General features: G+C 36.6%; 1 protein-coding gene across 1 annotated transcript in view; it reads right to left on the minus strand.

Annotated features, from left to right (window-relative positions):
- Positions 1–3220: 3220 nt before the first annotated feature.
- LOC134848134 (probable phospholipid-transporting ATPase IIA) overlaps positions 3221–22067 on the minus strand; it is a 61196-nt gene continuing 42349 nt past the window's right edge. The window contains exons 13-23 of the mRNA XM_063865490.1: positions 21872–22046; positions 18098–18227; positions 15482–15618; positions 13243–13409; positions 12503–12592; positions 11842–11986; positions 11034–11143; positions 8943–9118; positions 8281–8447; positions 7563–7766; positions 3221–3351 (exon numbers count right to left, since the gene is read on the minus strand). Coding sequence (XP_063721560.1) covers positions 3221–3351; positions 7563–7766; positions 8281–8447; positions 8943–9118; positions 11034–11143; positions 11842–11986; positions 12503–12592; positions 13243–13409; positions 15482–15618; positions 18098–18227; positions 21872–22046 — 1632 coding nt within the window. The remainder of the gene's footprint in view (positions 3352–7562; positions 7767–8280; positions 8448–8942; positions 9119–11033; positions 11144–11841; positions 11987–12502; positions 12593–13242; positions 13410–15481; positions 15619–18097; positions 18228–21871; positions 22047–22067) is intronic.

A 22067-nucleotide genomic window follows, 5' to 3' on the forward strand; every position in this document is an offset into this window, starting at 1 on the left:
TATATTTAATCTTGTTAACTTTGGGTATAATCAGTTGGTGAATAAATTTCTTTTTTATTTTTTTTTCTTATAAAATAAGTGAGGACTATATATGCTCGGGGTGGTTATTTTTAATTAAGAGAAATTTTCGGAATGTTTTTCTCTCCGGAAATCGATCTATGGATTTTCTTGGGTCCCACAAAGTTCGCATACCACAATATTAATATTCCACTCTACAAATTGTTCCAAATTGAATTGAGGCGAGCCTATTGGTTGAATAATTTCAGTACACGACTCAAACTTTAAAACTTAGAATTTGATAATATCAGCTGAAAATTCATAGTTCGTCAAAATTTTGCTGGCCAAAAGCTATTCGAGATCAGTTATTGGGTAGTCAGAACATTACATTCAGAGTTTTGCCTTGATACGAGCAGTCTTGTTCGAATACTTAAGCTTGGTGTTGGATACAGGTCAGCAATTGCTTATAACTATAGTTGTTCAACGTTCGTTGACTATGGACTGGTTGTTAAATTTTCTACACAATATTTTCTACGCAGGCTGAAAAATATCAAAGATTTGAGTCTGAAATCGAAAAGAGATTTTAGTTGATACCAGTTGTTAATTTGATATCATTGTTAAGTTATAGGCTGATATTAAAGTTGCCAGTTCGGCTAAACTGGAGTAAAAACTAAAAGTTGATCTAAATTTAATTCAGCCAAGCAATTAATCCCAATGAATGACGACAGTCAGTAAACAGTGTTTTTCTTGGTTAAATTTGAGAATCTATTTGAGAATCGCTCACTGAAAGACTAACGTGACTAAAAGAGCGCTGTGATACTTTGATGCTAAAGTTTGACGCGCGTTATGTATGCGTAGCAACTTATCCCGCACCACAACAACGTTCCAAATTCAATTAACACAGTCTAATTGGTCTTTTAATTCTACTCACAATTCTTCATATTCAGCTTAAAATTAAGAGTTTTCTAAGTTTCATTAACCAAAAACTATTCGAGAAAAATTTTTGGACAGTCGGAACATTCGGGGATTTTTTGTGAAAAGCTTAAATAAACGATAGTTGGATCATTTAGGTTTATGACAGGAAAAAAAACTGGTAGTTTTTTACTGCTCTAACTTTTTTGTTGTCTCAAGGATTTTGCAAAGTGAGAAAAGTTCTGTCTTAATATGGATTATTCCACCTGCTTTCAAGTTTTTCAAAAAAACTTCCTGGCAGGATCAGAATGGTGAATCAAATAAAACCCATCATACCCTTCTTTGTCAAGCTTTGAGGTGCTAAATTCAATATTGAACCGACAAGCCAATCAGATTTGCGAGAGTTGTTTCCATTTTAGGGAGCTAATACAGAACTTGAACAGAAACTTAAACAGAAACCAAAAATCAAATCGCGAAAAACCAAATCAAATTGTGATCAAATTCAATTTGAAAAAAAAAACACGAATCATTTGAGAAAAAAGATCACGCGACATAAATAAATCTTTTCACGCCGTTCGTCGATTCTCAAATATTTGTGTAAAAAAACTCTTCATTCAAAGTATAAATATGAACTTTTCTTTTGAACTCGCAAACGAAAGCAAAACTCTTGGAAAAAGGAAAAAGCGCTTGGAAAACTCCGGGAAAGAATTAAGCTGCAACCGACGTTAGCAAATCTTTTCAAATCTCAGACAAAAGATGAGTTGGCAATAATATTGAGAGACGCTCGGTCGTGCAAATCGTGCTTAAATTTATTTTAGTTGTGCCGGCCATGTACCCTTTTTGTTTTGGTCGCGCCAGTTTTTGTTATTTTTTGGTCGCGACGGTCGCAGATTAAATTTTTTTCGGTCGCACGGGTCGCATGAATTTTTATCGTGCCGGTCGCAGACGCATCTCGCAGACGGTCTGCAAAGTCTGGAAGTACCAAATTTCAGTCGCAATCGTCTGATCATAAAATCAAAACATTGGCCTGGTTTTATAATTATTATCATGCTTGGCAAAACTGATTGATTTTAAGCACAATTTGACAAGTTTGAGTAAACGGACGCTTCTCAAGAACAGGACTGCAAACCGAGCCATATCGCACATAGAAACACAATTAAAAAAAAACATTTTTTTGTCATTTTAAATCTCATTTTTATTGAATCTATTTAATAACTATAACAAAAAAACTTTACAAATTTTATAATCAATATTTGCTTATATACGCTGAATCTACTTGAAGTAGTTGCTCCGATTTGTAATGTTTCTGGTTTGCATGTTTGTGTGCAAGGTTAATGTTTTTAAAATTTGTTCTACCACGTTAAATTTCTTCAACGACTCAAAATTGTTTCGAAAAAAAACCCAGAATTTGTTTTGTCAGAGGCACTAGAATGAGTGGAAATAAATGAAGGTTATTCAACAGCATAACACGCAGAGGTGAACTAACGGCGGAGGGGGGACGGGGGCTGCAGTTTTCTTTCAGCACTGATCTGCATTAATTTTTCTGAAAGGGATGAGCGCACCAAAAAGATCATCATTAGGATTATTAGGAAAAGCTGGAACCCTTTAACCACCCTCCCTCGTTTTGCAAAAGGGGAGATTCCTGACTAGGTAGAAAAATTACATATGCTTAGCCATGTAGGGGTGGCAATTTGATACTAGGTATCCTAGAGGGGGAGGGTGAAGGAATAGTTAAAGAGTCCCGAAAATTCCGCTGGGAAATCTTAAAATTAAATTCCATTTTCGAAACTAAAAATCAATCATGATTTTTCGCCCCATTTGAGTTTTCATGTTTTGAGAGTAAGTTTAGCCTACCTTTCTAGCAAATGGACTTGAATTGAACTCAAAATGTGTATTATAACCTAAAGACTTTTATGTGAGCATTAATAGGTATGAACGAACTTCTTTTAACATTTGAGCATTTTAAGACTTCGTGAAAAAAGCGAAATCAAAAACATCACGGTCTCTAGACGAGTCTGAACTACGATCATTGACTCTTAAAAAAAATATTTAAAACTTTCGAAGATAAAAGGAACAACTTGGATAGAAAACAGTTGAGAACAAAAATCAATTTTGAGGATAAATAAGAAAGATGCATTTGCTTCATTGCTGCCTAATCCCCTCGAAATCCGCTACCCCCCCCCCCCCCCCAAACAAAACCAGCCCTCATACACACAAATCCACCCAGCGTATAAGTAACAGCAACATATACAGATTTGTTACAAAGGCACTCCTGTCGGTTGTAATGTTTCGCCTAAGTGGTACACATTCACTACAGTTTTGAGTACGTGGCGGGGCTGAATGTCTTGCGCAGTATCTTCATGAGGTAGATTGGAAGGCATGACACTGCTGTTATGACCACCACTTTCCATACAAACTCCCACGACAGCACAAAGTCACGCGCTAGATAAACCAAAATAAAGTTTATGCTGATTTCAATCCAACGAAAAAACTATGTGCAAATGTGTTTCACAAACGAATAGTTTCAAAAATATTTTAAACTGAAAATGATTTGCGTGTTTTTCTACTGAAGTATTTTTTATTAGTACAGTCGTTGATTTGATAATGTTTTAAAAAGTATTAAACTGAAAAAGCATTAAACTGTATTAAACTGTTTAAGTTTATTAAACTTTAATGAACATAGCCAACTGACAGTTGGAAATGAGTAACGCAAAGAAACAGAAAATTTGAAAAAACTTCAAACTGCTAATTTTGAAGAAAAATTATATGCTCTTAAATCTCTTTGAATTTCTCGAAAAGTTTTCTTATAACCTTTTTAGATAAAATTTGAGAAAAATGGATTGATAGGTAAAATTTCTCTGTGATATCTGATAATTAACTTTTAATTTCGAAATTAGAAGTCGATCACGTTTTTCGTGACCTGTACACTTTTGATGTTCGATAGTGAAATTCGCCTTCCTTTTAACAAAAGAAATGAAGTGAACTTAAACGAAATCAAAAGTCAAACAACAAAAATCAAAGTTGAACGTGAACAAATTTAAAAAAACACAAAAAAAATCACAAGACCTATATAAAAATACTCACAACATTCATTACTCCTAATTGAGAAAATCTTTTTTACTTGAGGCCTTTCATCCTTTTTGGAAAGAAGAACTTCCGAGTTTTTACAGAAACCTCTGTAGTGTTTCTGTTATTATCTCATCAATGTCAATTATTTGCGTCAAAATTGGTCTTTTCACTGGTCAAACCCCTCATAGGCGTAGGACCAGTTGAACGAAAACAAAAATCAGGCAGTCAAATTTCAGTTTTTCGTTTTTTGGAAAGAAAACATGAAAATCTGAAAGAAAGTAAACATCTACGGGACTTAAAATTAATAATACCCGAATAAAAAAAAGCAGAAATATGAAACATTTTCAAATTGTCACTGACCGCCGGCGATTTGGAACCAGTTTTTTATTTCAAAGTTTTCCTTATAACAGAAGCAATTCTTTGCTTTACATATTTCCTTTTTATTGAACGGCAATTGATTCATTTTAACAATTGGCTTTAATAAACTGTTCTAATTCTGCATACCTATGTACAATTACTGTACATAAACTTAAAAGACTAAAACTATTAAAAGGAAGTATGTGAATTAAGAACGTTAAAAGGACAACTGAGATTTGTCTCATATCGACCAATGGTCGTAACTAAATTGGTTAACAGGTATTAATTAAATACCGAAGGTCATTTAAGACACTAAAACAAAATCACAACATTTCTCACCGAGAAAAAAAATAAAACTGCATACTAACTACATAACTCTATATACACCCTTTTTCCCCCTTCGAGAATGGACAAGATTTTACAAACTGCACCATGAAGATAAATATACAGAAGCAAAATAGAATCCACAATTGAGAGAGAATGTACAATGTACAGGGTGAATATACAGAATTACAAATTTACAAAGTACAGCAACTAACTAAATTAAAACTAATCCACAACATGTACATTAACATGTACAATTGTATCTACAGGTAAAAATTAAAATCAGAAGGTAAGGTATGGGTCAAGCTGGTATTTTGCTTATTTTATTTAATACGTGAGTTAATTAAATTGGTTGTCAAAATCATCCAGTTTAGCCCTCATTTCCGAATCGATAGTCGAGGAAATCTCGCTACAGCTGTCTACCTCGTGCGGGGAGTCCTTCGTGAATTGGTAAGCTGGGTGTGAGCCCGAGGACTTTCGTAGAAAAGGGTCTTCGTAGGTGAAATAACTGGTCTGACCGGCGGGAGAGAATTCTTTGATGACCAGGTTAACGTCGTTTCCGCAACAAGAGTTTGTCGGGGAGGGGCCTCCGATAGTGGTGTCAAAAAATCAGACGGTGATGAGACCGTGAAAGTTGCCCTGGGAATGCCGGGTGGAGAGGTGAATACTGAAGGTGACGCCCCTGTGTCATCTTTTTTTAAGACCACGTCGATAAAGCGGCGATTTCCGTAAAACTGCGGGGGACTCACATTTCTGCGTGATCTGGAATGTCGAAGATTTATCGTCGCGCTGACCGTAGGCTCCGGAGTACTGTCTAACAGTATGGGGTTGTCTTGCGACCCTTCTGCTTCGGTTGAGTCGGGAATGTTAACGATCTCCCGGAGGTCGGTGTTCGCTGGCCTTTCTGAGCTCGGGTGTGGGGAATCGACGGTACCTGTAACACTTAAGCCCTGGTTAGATTCGGAATGATGGCTCTGAGGTATATTATTATTGGTCAAATCGTCGAAGTAATTATCGATTATCCCGTCCCACGAGTCTAGGTTTAAGGAAGATGAGGAACCTGAAGAGATTCGAGAAGAGTATTGAGTGGCCACGCTCACGGTCGGTGCACTAGTTCCTGCTCTGATGTTGAACGCTCTTGAGGTGCCTTGTCCCGAATGCCCAGAGGGTGTCGATACTGCTTTCTTCGGTGGTGAGAGTTTCCTTTTTCCAGCTAAACTCGATTGAGTATGAAGTTTATGCCCGGTGGGTGTCTGATTCACTATTATTTTTTTTGAGCCCCGGGAGTATTTTTCCTTTGATAGCCAGATCCGATTTGCGTAAAACGTGACGGTTGCCAAGGGTTATGGTGTGTTCTGAAGAGTCAATGATATCCTTCTTAACTAGATTAAAATATGGATCCCTATTTTACCTGTTGGACACCTTTCTATATAAGTTACCTCTCATGACTGCTTTTCTTTTTGCAAGAGGTTCTGAAGCTTGTTTATTGTCGTCCGGGTTTGTATTTGGAGTGACTGTCCTAGATAGTGGCAGGTTGTCTTCAGGGTCTGACATGCTGTCCTTTTCCTCGTCCAGATGACCATCTTCTGCCCCGTCGTGGAGTTCCCAGTTAGTGGCCCGATCTTTGGACATGATAGCTTTCCCTTTATCTAAATGATCAATATCGGACATAAGGTTTTTCCACCTAGTGTTTGCTACTCTATTAAAATGTTTTTCAAAAGGGGTACAGCCGATCGTGGATTGCTTCGAGATTCTCAAATTCCAAATAATTTTTTCGATCGACTCGATTAGTGACGGTTTGGGTAATTCGAAAGACATTGCCATTAGTTTCGATTTAATTGTGTACACTAATCTTTCCACTAGCCCATTGGATCTGTGGTCGCCGACTGTGCAGTAAATAATTTTCATGTTAAATTTTTCACAGAAGTTTTTGAAATCATGGGATAAGAAGCACGACCCATGGTCGACTCTGATTTTCTTGGGAACCCGTGAAGATGACAGTAATCGTTTAAAAAGGAAATTACATTTCTCGTAGAAGTGTTGTTAACAATCTTGGCCGAAGGGAACTTTGTATAACGGTCAATGCAGAGAAGGATGTATTTATTGTTACCCCAGAACGCGTCCAACGGTCCCGCTCTTTGACTGTTTTTGGTTTCGGTCTTTCGCGCATGAGTCTTTCGCCCATTCGGTCATGAGCCCATGAGAATAGCTCCCTTTATCAACTCTAAAACTCTAATCTATTCCCAGGTAATTTCTAAGTTTCTCAATAAAATTGGATTTCCGATCTCCTCTGGAACAATTGAGACCGGCACCAGCATTCCATTGCTAAAAAATAATTCTAGTTGCTATTCGACGGCTCATGAGTAACACCGTACAATATCGTTACAGATGCAGGGGGCTATTCTTATGGGCGAAAGACCAAATGGGCGTAGGACCGAAAGCAAAAACAGTCGAAAGTCAATTATTAAATTGAATCAATTGCCGTTCTATTAAAAGGAGTTGAATGAAGCAATATGGCAATATGTTGCTGTTTTTTTTAACAAAACCCTTCAAATCTAAAATTTGTTTCAATTTGCCGGCAAATTGAGGTTTTAAACACAGCGTTGGCGCGGGTCTTAATTATGCGGTTCCAGAAGAAATCGGAATACCATTTGATTAAATTCTGGGAAACTATCGGAATAGATCGGATAATTTGTTGCTGAGATATTTGCAGAGACGTTTGAAAACGGAGCATTTGGTTCAATGACGTTCGATCACGCTTATAAGACTGGGTTATAATTTGTACAAAAACCTTAAATTTGTCTGATCCTAAGCCTGAAAACAGTTCATAATACGATAATTGTGAGTAATGCTCATGTGAAAACAGGTGAACAAATTTTAGAGTGTATGATTGTTATACTAACTGAAAGTGCCAGTGTCGACGAACACAGTGGCAGTGTAGCAGCCGACACTGATGAGGAGGGCGATTGCATGCACCCACACCCATGTCTCTATGGTCAGACAGACCATGATCCACTCTGTGAGCACGAGGCCGGTGAAGGAGATGGGAACAACGTGGAGGAACTTGTCATTGAACAGAAGAAGGGCGCCAAACATCAGCACAGAGGCTAAAAATAAATTTCATCAAAAATGTCAATCATTACCAAAGTTTTCATAAAGTTAAGTACGTAAACCACTATCTAGTGTTTAGTTTGAGTTTTCTGGTATGATTTTTAAAATTGTGATTATAGGAAGTCTTTTCCCGAAGGCATACAAGAAGTTTTAATGTAATCCGAGTTAAAATTTCCCAAATTTTGTTGATCAAAAAATGTCCCAAAAAATGCTATAATTAATAAAGTCAACCATTCATTTCCACACTCTCTCGCATCATTACGCTACTGAAAATATATAACTAATAATTGTTATAAAACCGCATTTATAACCATTAAACTTCAGCCTGATAGATAGTCATGAGAACTTCTGGTCCATTCCGAACTTCTCTAAGTGGAAAAACTGATTTGTTTTCTTAATTTCCAAGCTCCAATTTTCATCGGTGTTGACCAAAACTCAAAAAAAACTCAAAAAAGTACAAGTTTTTTTTTGAAAAAAAAAAAACAAAAAATAGGAAATTGAGATGTTGACCTTGGTAGATGGAGACCATGACCCAGATGAGGAATGTCTTGAGGGTCAGATATCTGCCCTTCAGGAGGTCCTTGTAGAGCTCGGGGTACATCAGGGCCACTTCCGGCCTCACGTCCTTGTCGAACACGAGGGAGAACACCGGCAACACAGTGAACAAGGTCGCGTAGCTGGAAATTTCAAAATTGATCTTCGAAAAGTCAAAAAATGATAGGCGACAAGAGCAGCCGGTTGAAGAGCAGCGCTGTCTTTTTTCCAAGGTTGCGTAGCTGAAAATTGGAATCGAACCAAAGATTTTATTACAACCAGTTGCAAAATTTCGATAAATGATAAAAAAGTAGAAAAATGAACATTTTCCATTAAAAGTATCATATTTCTTTTGACTAAGTATACAAAAACTTTAGTATTTTGTTGGTGGAAGATTGAGAAGAGAAAATTGTGTATCCGGAGAATTAGAAAAAAAAATTGCAGACAGTAGGAAAAAGTTTTTGGAAACATTTTAACTTGGCTATTTTTTTTTGGTCAGCTGAGCTGTAAAAAAAAGATACAAGAAAAAATGAAAGCGAGCACTCCTGTCAAAAAAAATTGAAAGTATGCCATGTTTTGGAACCGTATGGCTTTTAATGAAGTATTCTTCAACTAATCACTGAAACTTGTGTGCTTACCCGACCACGAGGAATCCATGGTACAAGGAGACAGCAGAGAAGAAGAAACAGGCAGAGAAGATTGCCTGCATGAAGGATATTATGAGACCCCTGTGCATCACGAACTGCGCCAGAGCAGCACTCCTCTTGTAGCAGTTCCTCCCGTGCACCAGAAATAACCGACCCACGTGACGAAACTAAAGAGAGAATTGGAGTTTAATTTACAGTTGAATTCTCAAACCAAAACCGCCAGACGTGAGAAACTGAATTCTCGCGGAGAACCCTGGATTATGTATATTTACAGCAATATCTCAAAAAAAAACATTAAACGAGTCGTAAAATAGTCAACACAGTAATGTGACGAGCCCCCCCCCCATCTTCAATTATGGTTGCTAATTTTTCCCAAAGGTTCCCCCTTTGCTATAATTTTACAACCATTTTTGGCAGGCCATCCTCAAAATTTTTCTAAAGGCGTCTTTGGCGCCAATAGAACTGAGTTTGAGGTGGGAGCACGCACCAAAAAAACGCAATTTTTGTGCGATTTTAAAAACAAGTGCTCAAAATGTCATTCTCAGCCTGATTTTTTGCATACAACCAAGGTCGAGTTGCTCATTTTATGTTTCGACCGTGCTCGACCAAACCAAATGTTCTTGGCCGTGCTCGATTCAAGAAATATATATTTTGACCGTGCTCGACCAAATTTGGGTATTTTTCGACTTTTAAACAATAAAAGTTATCCAAATTTAAACGTTATAACTATTCTTTTCGGGTAACATTTCATGATGCCTTTTTTATCCGAATGAAGTTATTTGAGTTATTTGCAATTTAAGTGCTTTGTAGAGATTAACTGTTTTTGAGCTATTTTTATACATCTTTTGGAATATTCGTTTGCAATTGGTTTTTTTTGACCGTGCTCGAGGTATGTTTTGACCGTGCTTGATGTATGTTTCGACCGTGTTCGATGATTGTTTCGACCGCGCTCGAAGTATAATTCGACCGTGCTTGAGAAATGTTTCGACCGTGCTCGAGGTACGTTTCAAACTTGTGCTCGGCCTTACCCCCTGTCTCGACTATTCTAGTTTGGTCGAGCACTGACATATGCGCTATTTTGAAATTCGAAACATAAAAAGAGCACCTCGACCCAGGAAAAAGGGTCCGTTTAGTATTTTTGGAGAGGTCGGAAAATCAAATTGGTCGACCTAAAAAAGTTCGACAAAATTTTTCATTTTTTTTAAACCGCAAGCCTAGAAAAATTTCTGTTTGTTTCTGTCAGTTCTTACAGTAGATATGTTCCAGGGTTCTGCAACCGAATCAAATTTTGATTCTGCATCCTGACGGGAGTTATTCAGTATAGGTCATACAGATCTGAGACTGAAAAGTATAACTTTCAAACCCCTTGATTGAATAACAGTTAATATAAGCTCATAACTTCTGCTCTTACAATTGGTATGTTTTCGTATTATCGAGTCTTTTTTGCTATACGGCCCAAAACTGATCTTTTGCAAAGTTTCATCATTTAACCATAATGCTGGAATCTAATTGGCTGAAATTAGTTTCAGTGAAAGTAAGTCTGTATATTCAATAAAAATAGAAGCTCCCCGGGTCGAGGTGCTCAGTTTATGTTTCAACCGTCTCGACCAAATTTCGGTATGTGTCGACTTTCTCGACTAAAATTTGGTATGCTTCGTTTTTCTCGACCAAATTTTGGTATATATCGACTTTCTCGAGTAAATGTTGGTATGTTTCTACTTTCTCGACCAAATTTTGGTAAGTTTCGAAGTTCTCGACCAAATTTTAGTATGCTTCGATTTTATCGGCCAAAGTTGGGTTTGTTTTGGCTTTCTAGGCCCAACAAGAAGTGTTAGACTTTGTACGACCCGGTTCAGATTTGTTTCGACTTTTTCGACGAAAATTCGTAATGTTTTGACTCTCAACTAAAATCGGGTTTGTTTGTGTTCGACTTAAAATTGCTTCTCGACCACGGAGTTTCAGTCACAAAACTGCACTCGCTCGATTTTCAAAGTCGAAACTTAAGTCGAGCACTTCGACCCGGGTCTTTTAACAACTTGATAAATTTGGGCCGTATAACAGAAGAGACACGTGTTATCTTGCCTGATGAATTGAAAAGTCGGCCGCGAGGGATGCCTGTTTTCCCTCTTTGCCGACGATGCCGATGCCGGCGTTCGCCGCCTGGATCATACTCACGTCATTCCCACCGTCCCCTGTCACATAAAATAACACTTTTTCTCGATCTTTCTTTAAATTCTATTTTTTAACGTTAAAGGATCTCAAAGCATCGAAGCGTTCAGTTCAAGCAATTTCGTTTTTTCCTAGAACTATATATATGCTATTCTTATATTTACCTAAACTGCTTTTCTGCTGAATGACAGCTTTCGTTTTAGTTGAAGTTTAATAAAAAAATAAAATCACCAAGACCTATATAGGAGTCTTCACTACGTTCATAACTCTTAAAAAAAGAGAAATTTTTTTTTCAGGGGCGGATCTAGGATTTTCTCGAGGGGGGGGGGGGGGATTTCAAAATTTTTTCGAAATTTTGTCGACCTTTTTTTTCACAGTTTAGTCCCTGTTTTAGCCAAAATTTCTGTGCCGCAGGCAAAATTTTGACAAAAAAACAGTCCGAAAAAGGCGTTTTTGGCACTTTTTGGAAAATTTTGACCAAAAAATTGCATTTTTTTGGCGCGCGCGCCCCCCTCAAAATTAGTATATAAAGGCGCCTTTAGAAAAATTTTAGGGTCGATCGGCCAAAAATGGATTTCTTAAAAAATACCAAAGGGGAGACCCTTTGGGTCGGCAAGGGGTCAATTCCCTGAAGAAAAAGAAGGCGTCCGCACCCCCCCCCCCCCCCCCCCCCGCCAACCCCCCCAAAATCCGCCCCTGGTTTTTTTTAGTAACTTATTACCTATAGCGGCACACCTCTTCCTCGTGTGTTTCTGTATCAAGATGACCACTCGTTCTTTCTGTGTGGGGTTGCATCTGCATACAACCACTGCTGGGCACTGAATCACCAAGGACATGAACTCGTGCTCGTAGTTTTTTAGAATCATCTAGAAGAAAGTGAAGTTGACTAATGAACATTAGGTGTTATATAAACCAACCGAAGTATAAATCAGCCGGAAATACGCAATTGTTATAAAAAAAATTATGTAAGAATTATGTAACAGTTAAGAAAATTATGCAAGTTTCATTTATATGACGTAAACTTTCGGCTGGCTTATATACTCTGCACATTTTTGGTGTGCGTATACTTCGGCTGGTGTATTTACTCTCAAAAATTATTTCACTCATGGCGTTTTGCGACATCTGACCAGAAAAAAAAATACTTAAAAAAACAACTAGCTGAAAAAGTGGCACCAGAGTTCCTTGAAGTTTCTTGGCAAGAAGTTTTTTGACGTAGTTTGAAACTTCTGAGTCTGCATAAATCCATCAGAAGAGTGATTTTTTCCAAACCGGAAGTATTTAATCGTTCGTAATATTTTTTCTGTAGAACGATGTTCCAGCTTTTTGATCATGGACATCGCTACTATGCAAGTAACAAAATATTTAAGCAAAAGAGAACTCACCGATATGCTGTCACCTGACACCACCAAAGCAGCATCGTTCTTTTTCCTCAAAAGGTTCATTTGCTGCAAGGCCTGAATTCGGTCTCCTACCTTGTGAAGGAAAAAGAAACAGATCAAAACTCTAGATTCACATTTTTTCCACCCGTCGTGAATCATGTGAGCGATAATCGGAAAAGATAAAAACCGAAAAGAATGAAGTCCTATGAAATCAAAATTTGAAAGTATAAGGAACCAAAAGGGCCGAACCCTTAAAAAATTGTGCAGAAAGCCTTTAATAATATAAAACTACAAATTTTGCCGTCTTTGTGTAACTTTCGCGACCACGCTCACAATTTGGGCATCTCCATTGAGGAGAGGGGAGATATATGCTTAGTCGAGTTTCTTTTGAGCAACTTGGTTTTTCGTCGTCATTTTTTTTTATTCAAACTATACGGAAAAAACTATAAAAAAACTTGAAATTAAAAAGCGTTTTTCTCAAATTCTGTTGAGCTTAGGTGGAAAATGATGAGTCAAAACTTGCTTAGATTTTCAGCAGAAAAAAATGATGCAATTTGTTTTGCAAAATTCCAGCCCAAAATTTTTTTTTGAAAAAAAAAAATTTCCAAAGCGTCTCAAAAAAAAACAAAAAAAACGCGATCCCAATAAGTTTTTTATCAAACAGAAACTTTGTTTAGATTCATTGGCCGAAAAAGATATTGCCGATAATTTGGCCTTAACTTTAAATCAGCACTCTATCATACCTCGCCAATGACGAACGTCTTCTGGTTCGGGGATATGAGTCGGCTGCTCTTCGCAATGCAGAGCGCTGTCTCCAACTTGTCTCCTGTCAACATCCACACTTTCACGCCAGCGTAGCGGATCGATTCCAGTGTCGGGCGAACGTCGAGTTGTAGTTTGTCTTCGACGCCTGGGAAACGTGTGGCTCAAAGATAACAGATATCAAATCACAGATCAGCTGGAAAAAAGTGTTTCTGCTAAGTAAGCGAGCTCAGTGCCTGCTAATTCGCCTCGCCTAGATTTTTATATTGCAAGACAGGAGCAGCGTCAGAACTTCGAACGTCTTCACTATTCAATCGAAAGGTCAGTGGTTCGAGACCCAACAGGATCCCTGCTCGTTGTGTGCGAGTAATGCAGCATGTTTTAGCCCAGAAATTTGGTCATAGTTAAAAAAAACATGTTTAAAGAATCTAACTAGGGGCCCAGCTGAAAGCTGGAGAGACCTGATTGATTATTTTAATATTGATTATTTTAAAATTGTTTTAATATTTCAGGTTTCTCAAGTCGATAGCGCCCTTCCTACGCAAAAAAAGTGAAAGAGAAGCTTATGCATTCATTGGTAACGCTTTGGTAAAAAGTTTTCATGAGGGAAAAAGACAAAGCCAATAGAAAAAAACTCAACACAAAGCCAATAGCACCAAGCAAAAGCGAGAAAACGTAAGCATAGCGGATTCCATTGTCTAAAAAATCCACACAATAAGTATATTGAATCTTTGTTCCAATGCCAAAAAACTTTTAAAAAAACTTTTCCTAAGTGTACAGCTCTTCCCCGAGACAAATTAAGGACCAGCCGCTTGGGCAGGGGAGTTTCCTACAACCTGGTCTATCGATTAAATCCTTAATCCCAAATCTGGATGGGTAGTTTTTGAAGAAATCGAAAAAGTTTGAAAAAATGGCCTAAAAACCGAAAAATTGACTATTCCTAAGTGTATAGCCCTTCCCCTAGACAAATTACAAATTAGGGACGAGCCGTTTGTGTAGGGGGGGTTCCTACAACCTGGTCTATCGATTAAACCCTTAATCCCAAATCTGGACGGGTAGTTTTTGAGGAAATCGGAAAGATTTGAAAAAAGGCCAAAAAAGTCAAAAAAGTGACTTTTCCTAAGTCTATAGCTCTTCCCCTATTCAAGGTAAGGACCAGCCGCTTGTGCGGGGGAGTTTCCTACAACCTGGTCTATCGATTAAACCCTTAATTCTAAATCTGGTTGGGTAGTTTTTGAGGAAATCGATAATTTCCGAAAAAATAGGCAAAAAAATCAAAAAAGTGACTTTTCCTAAGTCTTTAGCTCTTCCCCTAAGCAAATTAGGAACCAGCCGCTTGTGCATGGGGGGTTCCTACAACCTGGTCTATCGATTAAACCCTTAATCCCAAATCTGGACGGGTAGTTTTTGAGGAAATCGGAAAGATTTAAAAAAAGGCCAAAAAAGTCAAAAAAGTGACTTTTCCTAAGTCTATAGCACTTCCCCTAGGCAAGTTAAGGACCAGCCGCTTGTGCGGGGGAGTTTCCTACAACCTGGTTTATCGATAAAACCCTTAATTCCAAATCTGGATGGGTAGTTTTTGAGGAAATCGATAATTTCCGAAAAAATAGGCAAAAAAATCAAAAAAGTGACTTTTCCTAAGTCTATAGCTCTTCCCCTAAGCAAATTAGGGACCAGCCGCTTGTGCATGGGAGTTTCCTACAACCTGGTCTATCGATTAAACCCTTAATCCCAAATCTGGACGGGTACTTTTTGAGGAAATCGAAAATTTCCGAAAAAAATGGGCAAAAAGTGAAAAAAGTACCGAGTTGTGAAGCTTTTCTAAGACCGTAGGGGGTGGGGTAGGGTAAAAATTGCCCTAAATTTCATGCAGGCAGGTAGGTGAAACGCTACTGAATCCATTGGTACCACTTTTATGAGAATCTGACGGGTAGTTTTTTGGGAAAGCGAATTTTTCGAAAAAGCGTCTCAAAAAAAAAAAATAAAAAAAAAAAAAAAAAAACAGATCTCATCTGGAAAAAAAAAACGTTTTCATAATACCTGTTTAGTAAATCAAACAGGAATTTTAAAAAGTCAACATATTTTGAACGTTTAGGGTGTTCTTTTTCTAATAAAAACTCTAAAATGTCAATCCTGATGCAACACGCACAGATTATTGCGGGTCTCGAACCACTGACACTTCGACCTAGATGCGGATATGTTAGCCATTTAAAAAACTACCGGTGAGTGCGATGACCTTGAGGCCTTCCTCCAGGTCCTCGACTACCATCCGGACTCTGGTCTGTCTGTCCTGGATGCTCAGTCCCGCCTGTGTCAGTCGCGAATCAAACGCCGCAAACTCAGAGTCACTCAGACGCCTACAAACAATAACTTCATTTTTTCATATAAACTTTACACCTGTGATAACAAAATTATTATTTTGCACGTTATCTGTGCTATTGTTTGAAATGCAAAAATGTATTTTTAAATTTCGTTTGATAACAGAAATTGACAACGATAGCAGGAATATATTTTTTGGAGTGGTAGGAGAGTAACTTATCAGTTAGTCAGAGCTAAAATTAGCTGAAAAATATATATATGATATCCCAACTAGGTATCGCAATTTGAACTTTAGTCGTACAAGTAGCAAACGTAAAATTTCGCATTTGTCAAAAATCGAATCAACAAGGCAGTCTGCTTGTATATCAATGACAATCGAATAGTTTTCCTCAAGGAATCAACTGAAAACAAATTTAAACATTTTCAAATATCAAGTGTCGAACGCAGAAGAATCGTATCTTTAATGAGGTATATAAATTAGTTGCTATGAAGTTTTAATTCGATCCCCGAAACTTGACTGAATAAAAAACCACCCTAAGCAAAAAAAATGCGCTTTTTTCAAAAGTCGGAACACTTACTTTCGTACTACGCATCAATAGAAATACCGCACAGCATTTAAATTTTTTCAATCATTTTCTGTACAATTAGAAAAAAAAGTTGCAATAATTTCAGCTAAATCGTAAAAAACTATGTTTAAATTATGGTGAGAAAATTAAAGAGAAAAAAGAGCCGATTTTTGCTTTGTAAAAAACCAGCCTAAACTTGAATAAAATGTCTGGGGTGTCAGCTTCTCATCAATTTTTGTCTAATTTAGCCCAAAAACGTTTCATACCGACGGAGGCTACGTTTTGATTTTTTTGAAAACCAATATCAACCAACAGTGCTTTAAAAAATAACAATACACTTGACCACCTGCGAGCTTTTTTGAAGCCATTTATTTAGAGACCACAGCTTGCCTAGTAAGAGTTATCTCGGTAACGCCTTTTTCCCCCAAACAGACAAAACTGCGATTTCTTTGGCGCGATCCAAGATTTTTTGGATTAATTTCGCTTTAAGTTTAAATTTAGAAACCATTTGGTTTAAATTTGGTTTCATGTGGAATTCAAGTTTAAAACGCTGGATTTTAACTGGCTACAAATCCAGCTTTCAATAAAGGACAAAAGTTTTAATTCGATCCAAAATTTTTTTTGCAAAAATCCTAGCTGACCTCGATTACATAGCAGTTTTTAGACAACCGCTTCATTGTAATCGTCAGTACATTACCCGGCCAAACAGAGCATTTTGTGATTTTTAGAGATTATCCTTAACAGGCCAAATCCGCGACATTTTAGTTTTTCTTTGATACTCTTTGTTGTCTTATATGCCACAAACAAATAGCTAAAAAAACTGTACTGCTTAAAATTGCTCCAAAATATGCCAATTTGCGGAATTCGAGCAGTAATTGCGGGATCCGCAACAGTGTAAACGGAATCTGGAACAGTTTGTGGAATCCCAAACAATTAGTTATTGATAGCTATAGTAAAACTGAGTTGTTGCGGAATTCGCCACTGTAAGCAGCACCCGCAAACTGTAAGCGGAATCCAGTAGCACATATAGTTAGGTCTGGAAAAAACAATTTTGAATTAAGCAATTTTTGTGGATCATCAGCAAGACCTTAAACAGTTCAATAATCTCATTTACTGCCAACAGTTTGAACTCACTAGCCAAGTTTCAAATACTGAATCAATAATTACCATTCCGATCTCGAATACTGAAAGATTTAACATCTTTCCAATCTCAAATAATGAAAAAACTGAGAAAACTTTTGATCTCAAATACTGAAAGTGAGAACACTTTTTCGAACTCAGATGCTGGCAAAATTCTGATCTCAAATATTGAAAGAATGAAAACAAACTGAAGTATACTACTTCATGGGTTATAATGCTCAAATAATAATACCTTTTACCTATTCCATTACTAAAATTGAACCACAATTTTATTTGAACCATGCTTTAGGGATTGTTTTTGGATTACACTAACTAACACTAAAACTAAATTTTTGATTTTAAATCCCACATTTACTTTATGATAATTCTAGCTATAGCTCTAAATTGTTCACTCAAGGACTAGTTCAGTGCCGTATAACAAACAAAATTACAATCCAATTATGTTTGTGGAATCCGCTTGCGTTTTCCGAATCCAGAACTTCTAGCTATATTCGCTCATTGCGGGCTCCGCAACAAAACTAATGTGCCGACAAGATTTACGTTACAGGTACTTGTACGCGAAATCCACCGAAGTTTTGTAACTACAGTTAAAATTACAGTTTGGAACAAGTTTAAAAACTATCCATTGAACAGTTTGGCCTCGTAGTGTACACTATAATAACCGATCAAAATCAAGACAAGGAAAAAATTTTTTAAATAAAATAATTATTTATTTCCTAAGTTTTGTTTCTCATCTCGATTCTGATTGGTTAATATTGTATTTGTCTGCTTACTGTCGCTGTTTTCTAAATACATTCTGCACTCCGCTGACCTCTTAGCGTAGACTAGTGTACGAAGTCCTTCTCGGGCCATGTTGCCACACTCCTCGTCCAGCCAATCAGTGAAGTCACACATGGGAGCCACCACTGAGTCAGCACCCTTCACGAAAAACAACACCTCACCTGTCAATCAAAGCAAATGAACAGAAAATAACACTTCACCTGTCAATCAAACAAAGTATTAGAGATTAACAGCTCGCCTGTCAATCACAGGGAACAACAGATCGTCTATGTCAAAGTTAACATCCCCAGAGATGTTTTTTTTTGGGGGGGGGGGGGCGTAAGATTGGTTACAAGTTGGGAATTTTCAGCCAATCAGAATTGAGCATTTCACATGCAGCGCTTAGAAGTTTTAATGAGAATTAAATGATGGGACGGAAGATTTTAACTTGGTCTATCTTGTTGGGGGGGGGGATGTTACTTTGTTCCTGTCAATCAAAGGGTCAATGGTCTTTTTCTGTTATGTGGCCCAAAAATATTAGAACTTTGCATGAGCTGATACACTGCAGATTTAAATTATCCGGACAAAACGAATGACGCTTGAAACAAAAAACGTTTTTTTTTTAAATTGATTTGACCTTAGACAAAAACGATGACCAAACTTGCTCAGAAAATCAAAAAAATTATGATGGTACAATTTGTTTTGCGAAATTCGGACCCGAAATTTTACACTAAAACGGATCTTTTTTTAAATTTTATCAGTAAATGAGAATTACCAGCCAGAGCTACCAGTTCAGTGTCTTCCAAAACAATATCAAAAAGAGCCTCTTAGGTAGCCAAACAAAGTTTAGCAGAGTATAATCTCTTAAAAAGTGAGCCATAACTTTTCATTTTGTTTTCAAATTAAAACGTTGCCATTTTATATAAAGCCAAGATTGCTCGTAGATCAAAGCAAAACCTTGAATGTTATGGCTGCCCCTAATTCATATTTAATACGTTTTAGAAAAAGACGATATTGAAAAGCTAGAAATTTTGGACAAGTTTTAAAAAAAAGTGAAAATACTAGCCGTACGAAACTAACACGACCATTTTGCTAGCCTCAATGGAACTTGGAGCAAATTTGTTGCGTGAGATAATTGATCACACATAAATAATTCGCGTTACGCTCTCAGCATTATGATAAAAATATTCAAAGCGAGCATAATTTAGTCCAGAACATGGCCAAACTGGCAACTTTCAACCTACCAGAACTTAACAAAAAAACAACCGGAAGTAGAATACCATTTTACAATTGAACTCAGAAAGTTGATATCTTCAACGGGGTGTAAAATGTTTTTGTTAAATACTATTATTTCGATCGGCGAAAACTGACTGAATAAAAAAACCACACTAAGCATTAATATTCAGTTTTCTTCGTAAGTCGGAACAAAAAAAGACACTTTTTGGCTACCAAGCAAAAATAACTTTCTTTAAACTAAAGTTTTTGAGACTAGACGTTTTTTCGGACTTTTGTAACAAAAGTACCGGAATATTTGTTTTCGGGATGGTTTTTTTTTTCTTCAGATAAACTTCCAATTTTTAACTAGCAATCTTTGACGGAATTTTTTTTGTATCAATCAAAAAGTATTGTTGTCCTGAGCGTAAGCTTGAGAAGACATTTTTTTGAAATAATTTTGTAAAGTTAAGGGGGTTTAAAGAAGTTTTGCCTAAAAACCGAACTTTTAGGATTTTATCGCTGAATAAGAGCTATCAGTCAGAGCTTCCAGTTCAGTTGCTTTCAAAACAAAATTAAAAATGAGCCTCTTATGAAGCCAAAAATTTTTTAAGAGAAGTATAATCACTCATAATTTGAGCCATAACTTTTCATATTGTTTGTATATTTAAAAAATAGCAGTTTATATAATAACAAGAGTGCTTGTATATCTTGTTTATATAATAACGGCAGTCAGAAGGTTCTGACTGCCGTTAAGTCATATTGAAAACTATTCAGGAAGAGAAGATAATGAAAAGTTATAAGTTCTGGACAATATCAAAGTTCAAGAGTACAAATATAAGTCGTACGAAATCAATACGACCGATTTGAAAGTCTCAGCTCAATTTGGAACAATTTTATTGAGTGGGAATATTGGTCACGCATAAATAAATTGCTTTTATAAACATACATTATAAATCCAATTCTTGAATACGCGCATAATTTAGTCCAGAATATGACCAAATTTGCAACTTTCTACCTTTCAGAACTTTACAAAAAACAATTGAAGGTAAAATTAATTTTTTCTACAATTGAATTCAGATAGTTGATATATTCAAAAGGGGTGTAAAGTGTTTTTGTTAAAAATGATTTTTTCGATCAGCAAAAATTGACTGAATAAAAAACAACACAAAGCAAAAATTTTTAGTTTGCTTCGAAAGTCGGACAAAAAAGGCACTTTTTGGCTACCAAACAAAAAACACTTCCTTTTAACTACTTTTTAGAGACTATAAGTTATTGTTCCGACTTTGGTAACGAAAGTAACGGAATATTTGAGCTGAGGTGGTTTTTTTTTTCTTCAGATAAATTTCAACTTTTTGACTGGCCATTTTTGACGGAATGTTTTTGTATCAATCAAAAAGTATTGTTTTCTGAGCTTAAAAGTGAGAAGATATTTACTTGTGATCACTTTTCGTACAGATATGGGGGTTTAAAGATTGCTATTTTGCCGAATTTGGGACACTCATAACGCGTGATATTTTACGCGCTATTAACGTTAAGTGGAGATTTAACCGTCTTAGAAATTGTTCCAAATTGGTTGAAGGAATCTTATTTGCCATAATTGATTTGTTACCAGGAGCAAAATTTATCACTTTTTTTTTATATGGCGTGTAGGGGAATGGTTTTCAAAAAAAATCTTTGGTTTTGAAAAAAAAAATCTTTTTCATTTTATTTTGTTACATTTAGTTTTTTCATTTAATTAATGCTCCATAGACCTTAAAAGGAAGTTGAAACACTCTAAAGGAAGTCGTGAGTCAACATAAGAGGATGGCTCACTTTGATATTGTTTTGACAGCAATTGAATTGGTAGTTCGGGCTGGTAGTTCTCATTCACCAATAAAAGCCAAAAATGATCGGTTTTGGGGTAAAATTTTGGGCCCGGTTTTCACAAAACAAATTGCACCCTAAAAGTTCTAATAAAATCATCAGCAATAATTTTTAATGTCATCATTTTTTCGTCTTAATTCAACTCGGTTTGGAAAAAAAAGCGTTTTTAATTACCTTTTGTATTTGTTTTGTCCTGTTCATTTAAATCAGCATTGTATGTTTAAAAAAACTGACGCTTCAGATTTATTTTGCATTTTAATTTCATATAATCAGAATTAAGCATTATCATCTTATGTTCAATTTGCAAAAAAAAGAGATGAATTTGACCCGAAGAAGAAAAACCCCAATCAAAAGAATGATTTGAATGATTCAAAGTTAGTGAGCAAGGAGGACGTGGCTAAGTGTTCGCCTCTTAGTTGAAACGCCGTAATTATTACTAGCCCCCTTTTTTTATTATAATCTTCTTGTCGATGCTTGCCATGGTGAGACAAAATTTCGCAGCCTACAAAAGTAACTTAAAATGCATGTGAATTGAACAATTGGTACGCGGGTTGTTTTATACATGGATGAATGTTCTTCGATGAAATTCTTAACTTCAAGACTTTTTTTTAAAGTTCTAGAATTAACTCACTCTTTTTCGATAAACTCTTTTCAAGATTTCCTAAGCTTTTACTAAAATCTTGAAAATTTTTATTATTATTTTATTTTATTCACTTTATTTTTCATTAGCGTAAATTAGAGTACTCGCCTGTCTGTTCGCTCCTCACAATTATGCCCATTCGTTTCCTCTCAGATGAGAAGGGGAACAAGTGGAGTACTTTAAACTTGAGCAACCGACCATCCGCCGTCTCCAGGTGCATCTCATACTGGTCTCGGAACACCAACTTCAGACCCGCATCTTCAGTCCACTTCACAAGGGCAACCTAAACACTGATGTTTCGAAA

The sequence above is a fragment of the Symsagittifera roscoffensis genome, chromosome 6, assembly GCF_963678635.1.
Source record: "Symsagittifera roscoffensis chromosome 6, txSymRosc1.1, whole genome shotgun sequence".
Taxonomy (NCBI): Eukaryota; Metazoa; Xenacoelomorpha; order Acoela; family Convolutidae; genus Symsagittifera; species Symsagittifera roscoffensis.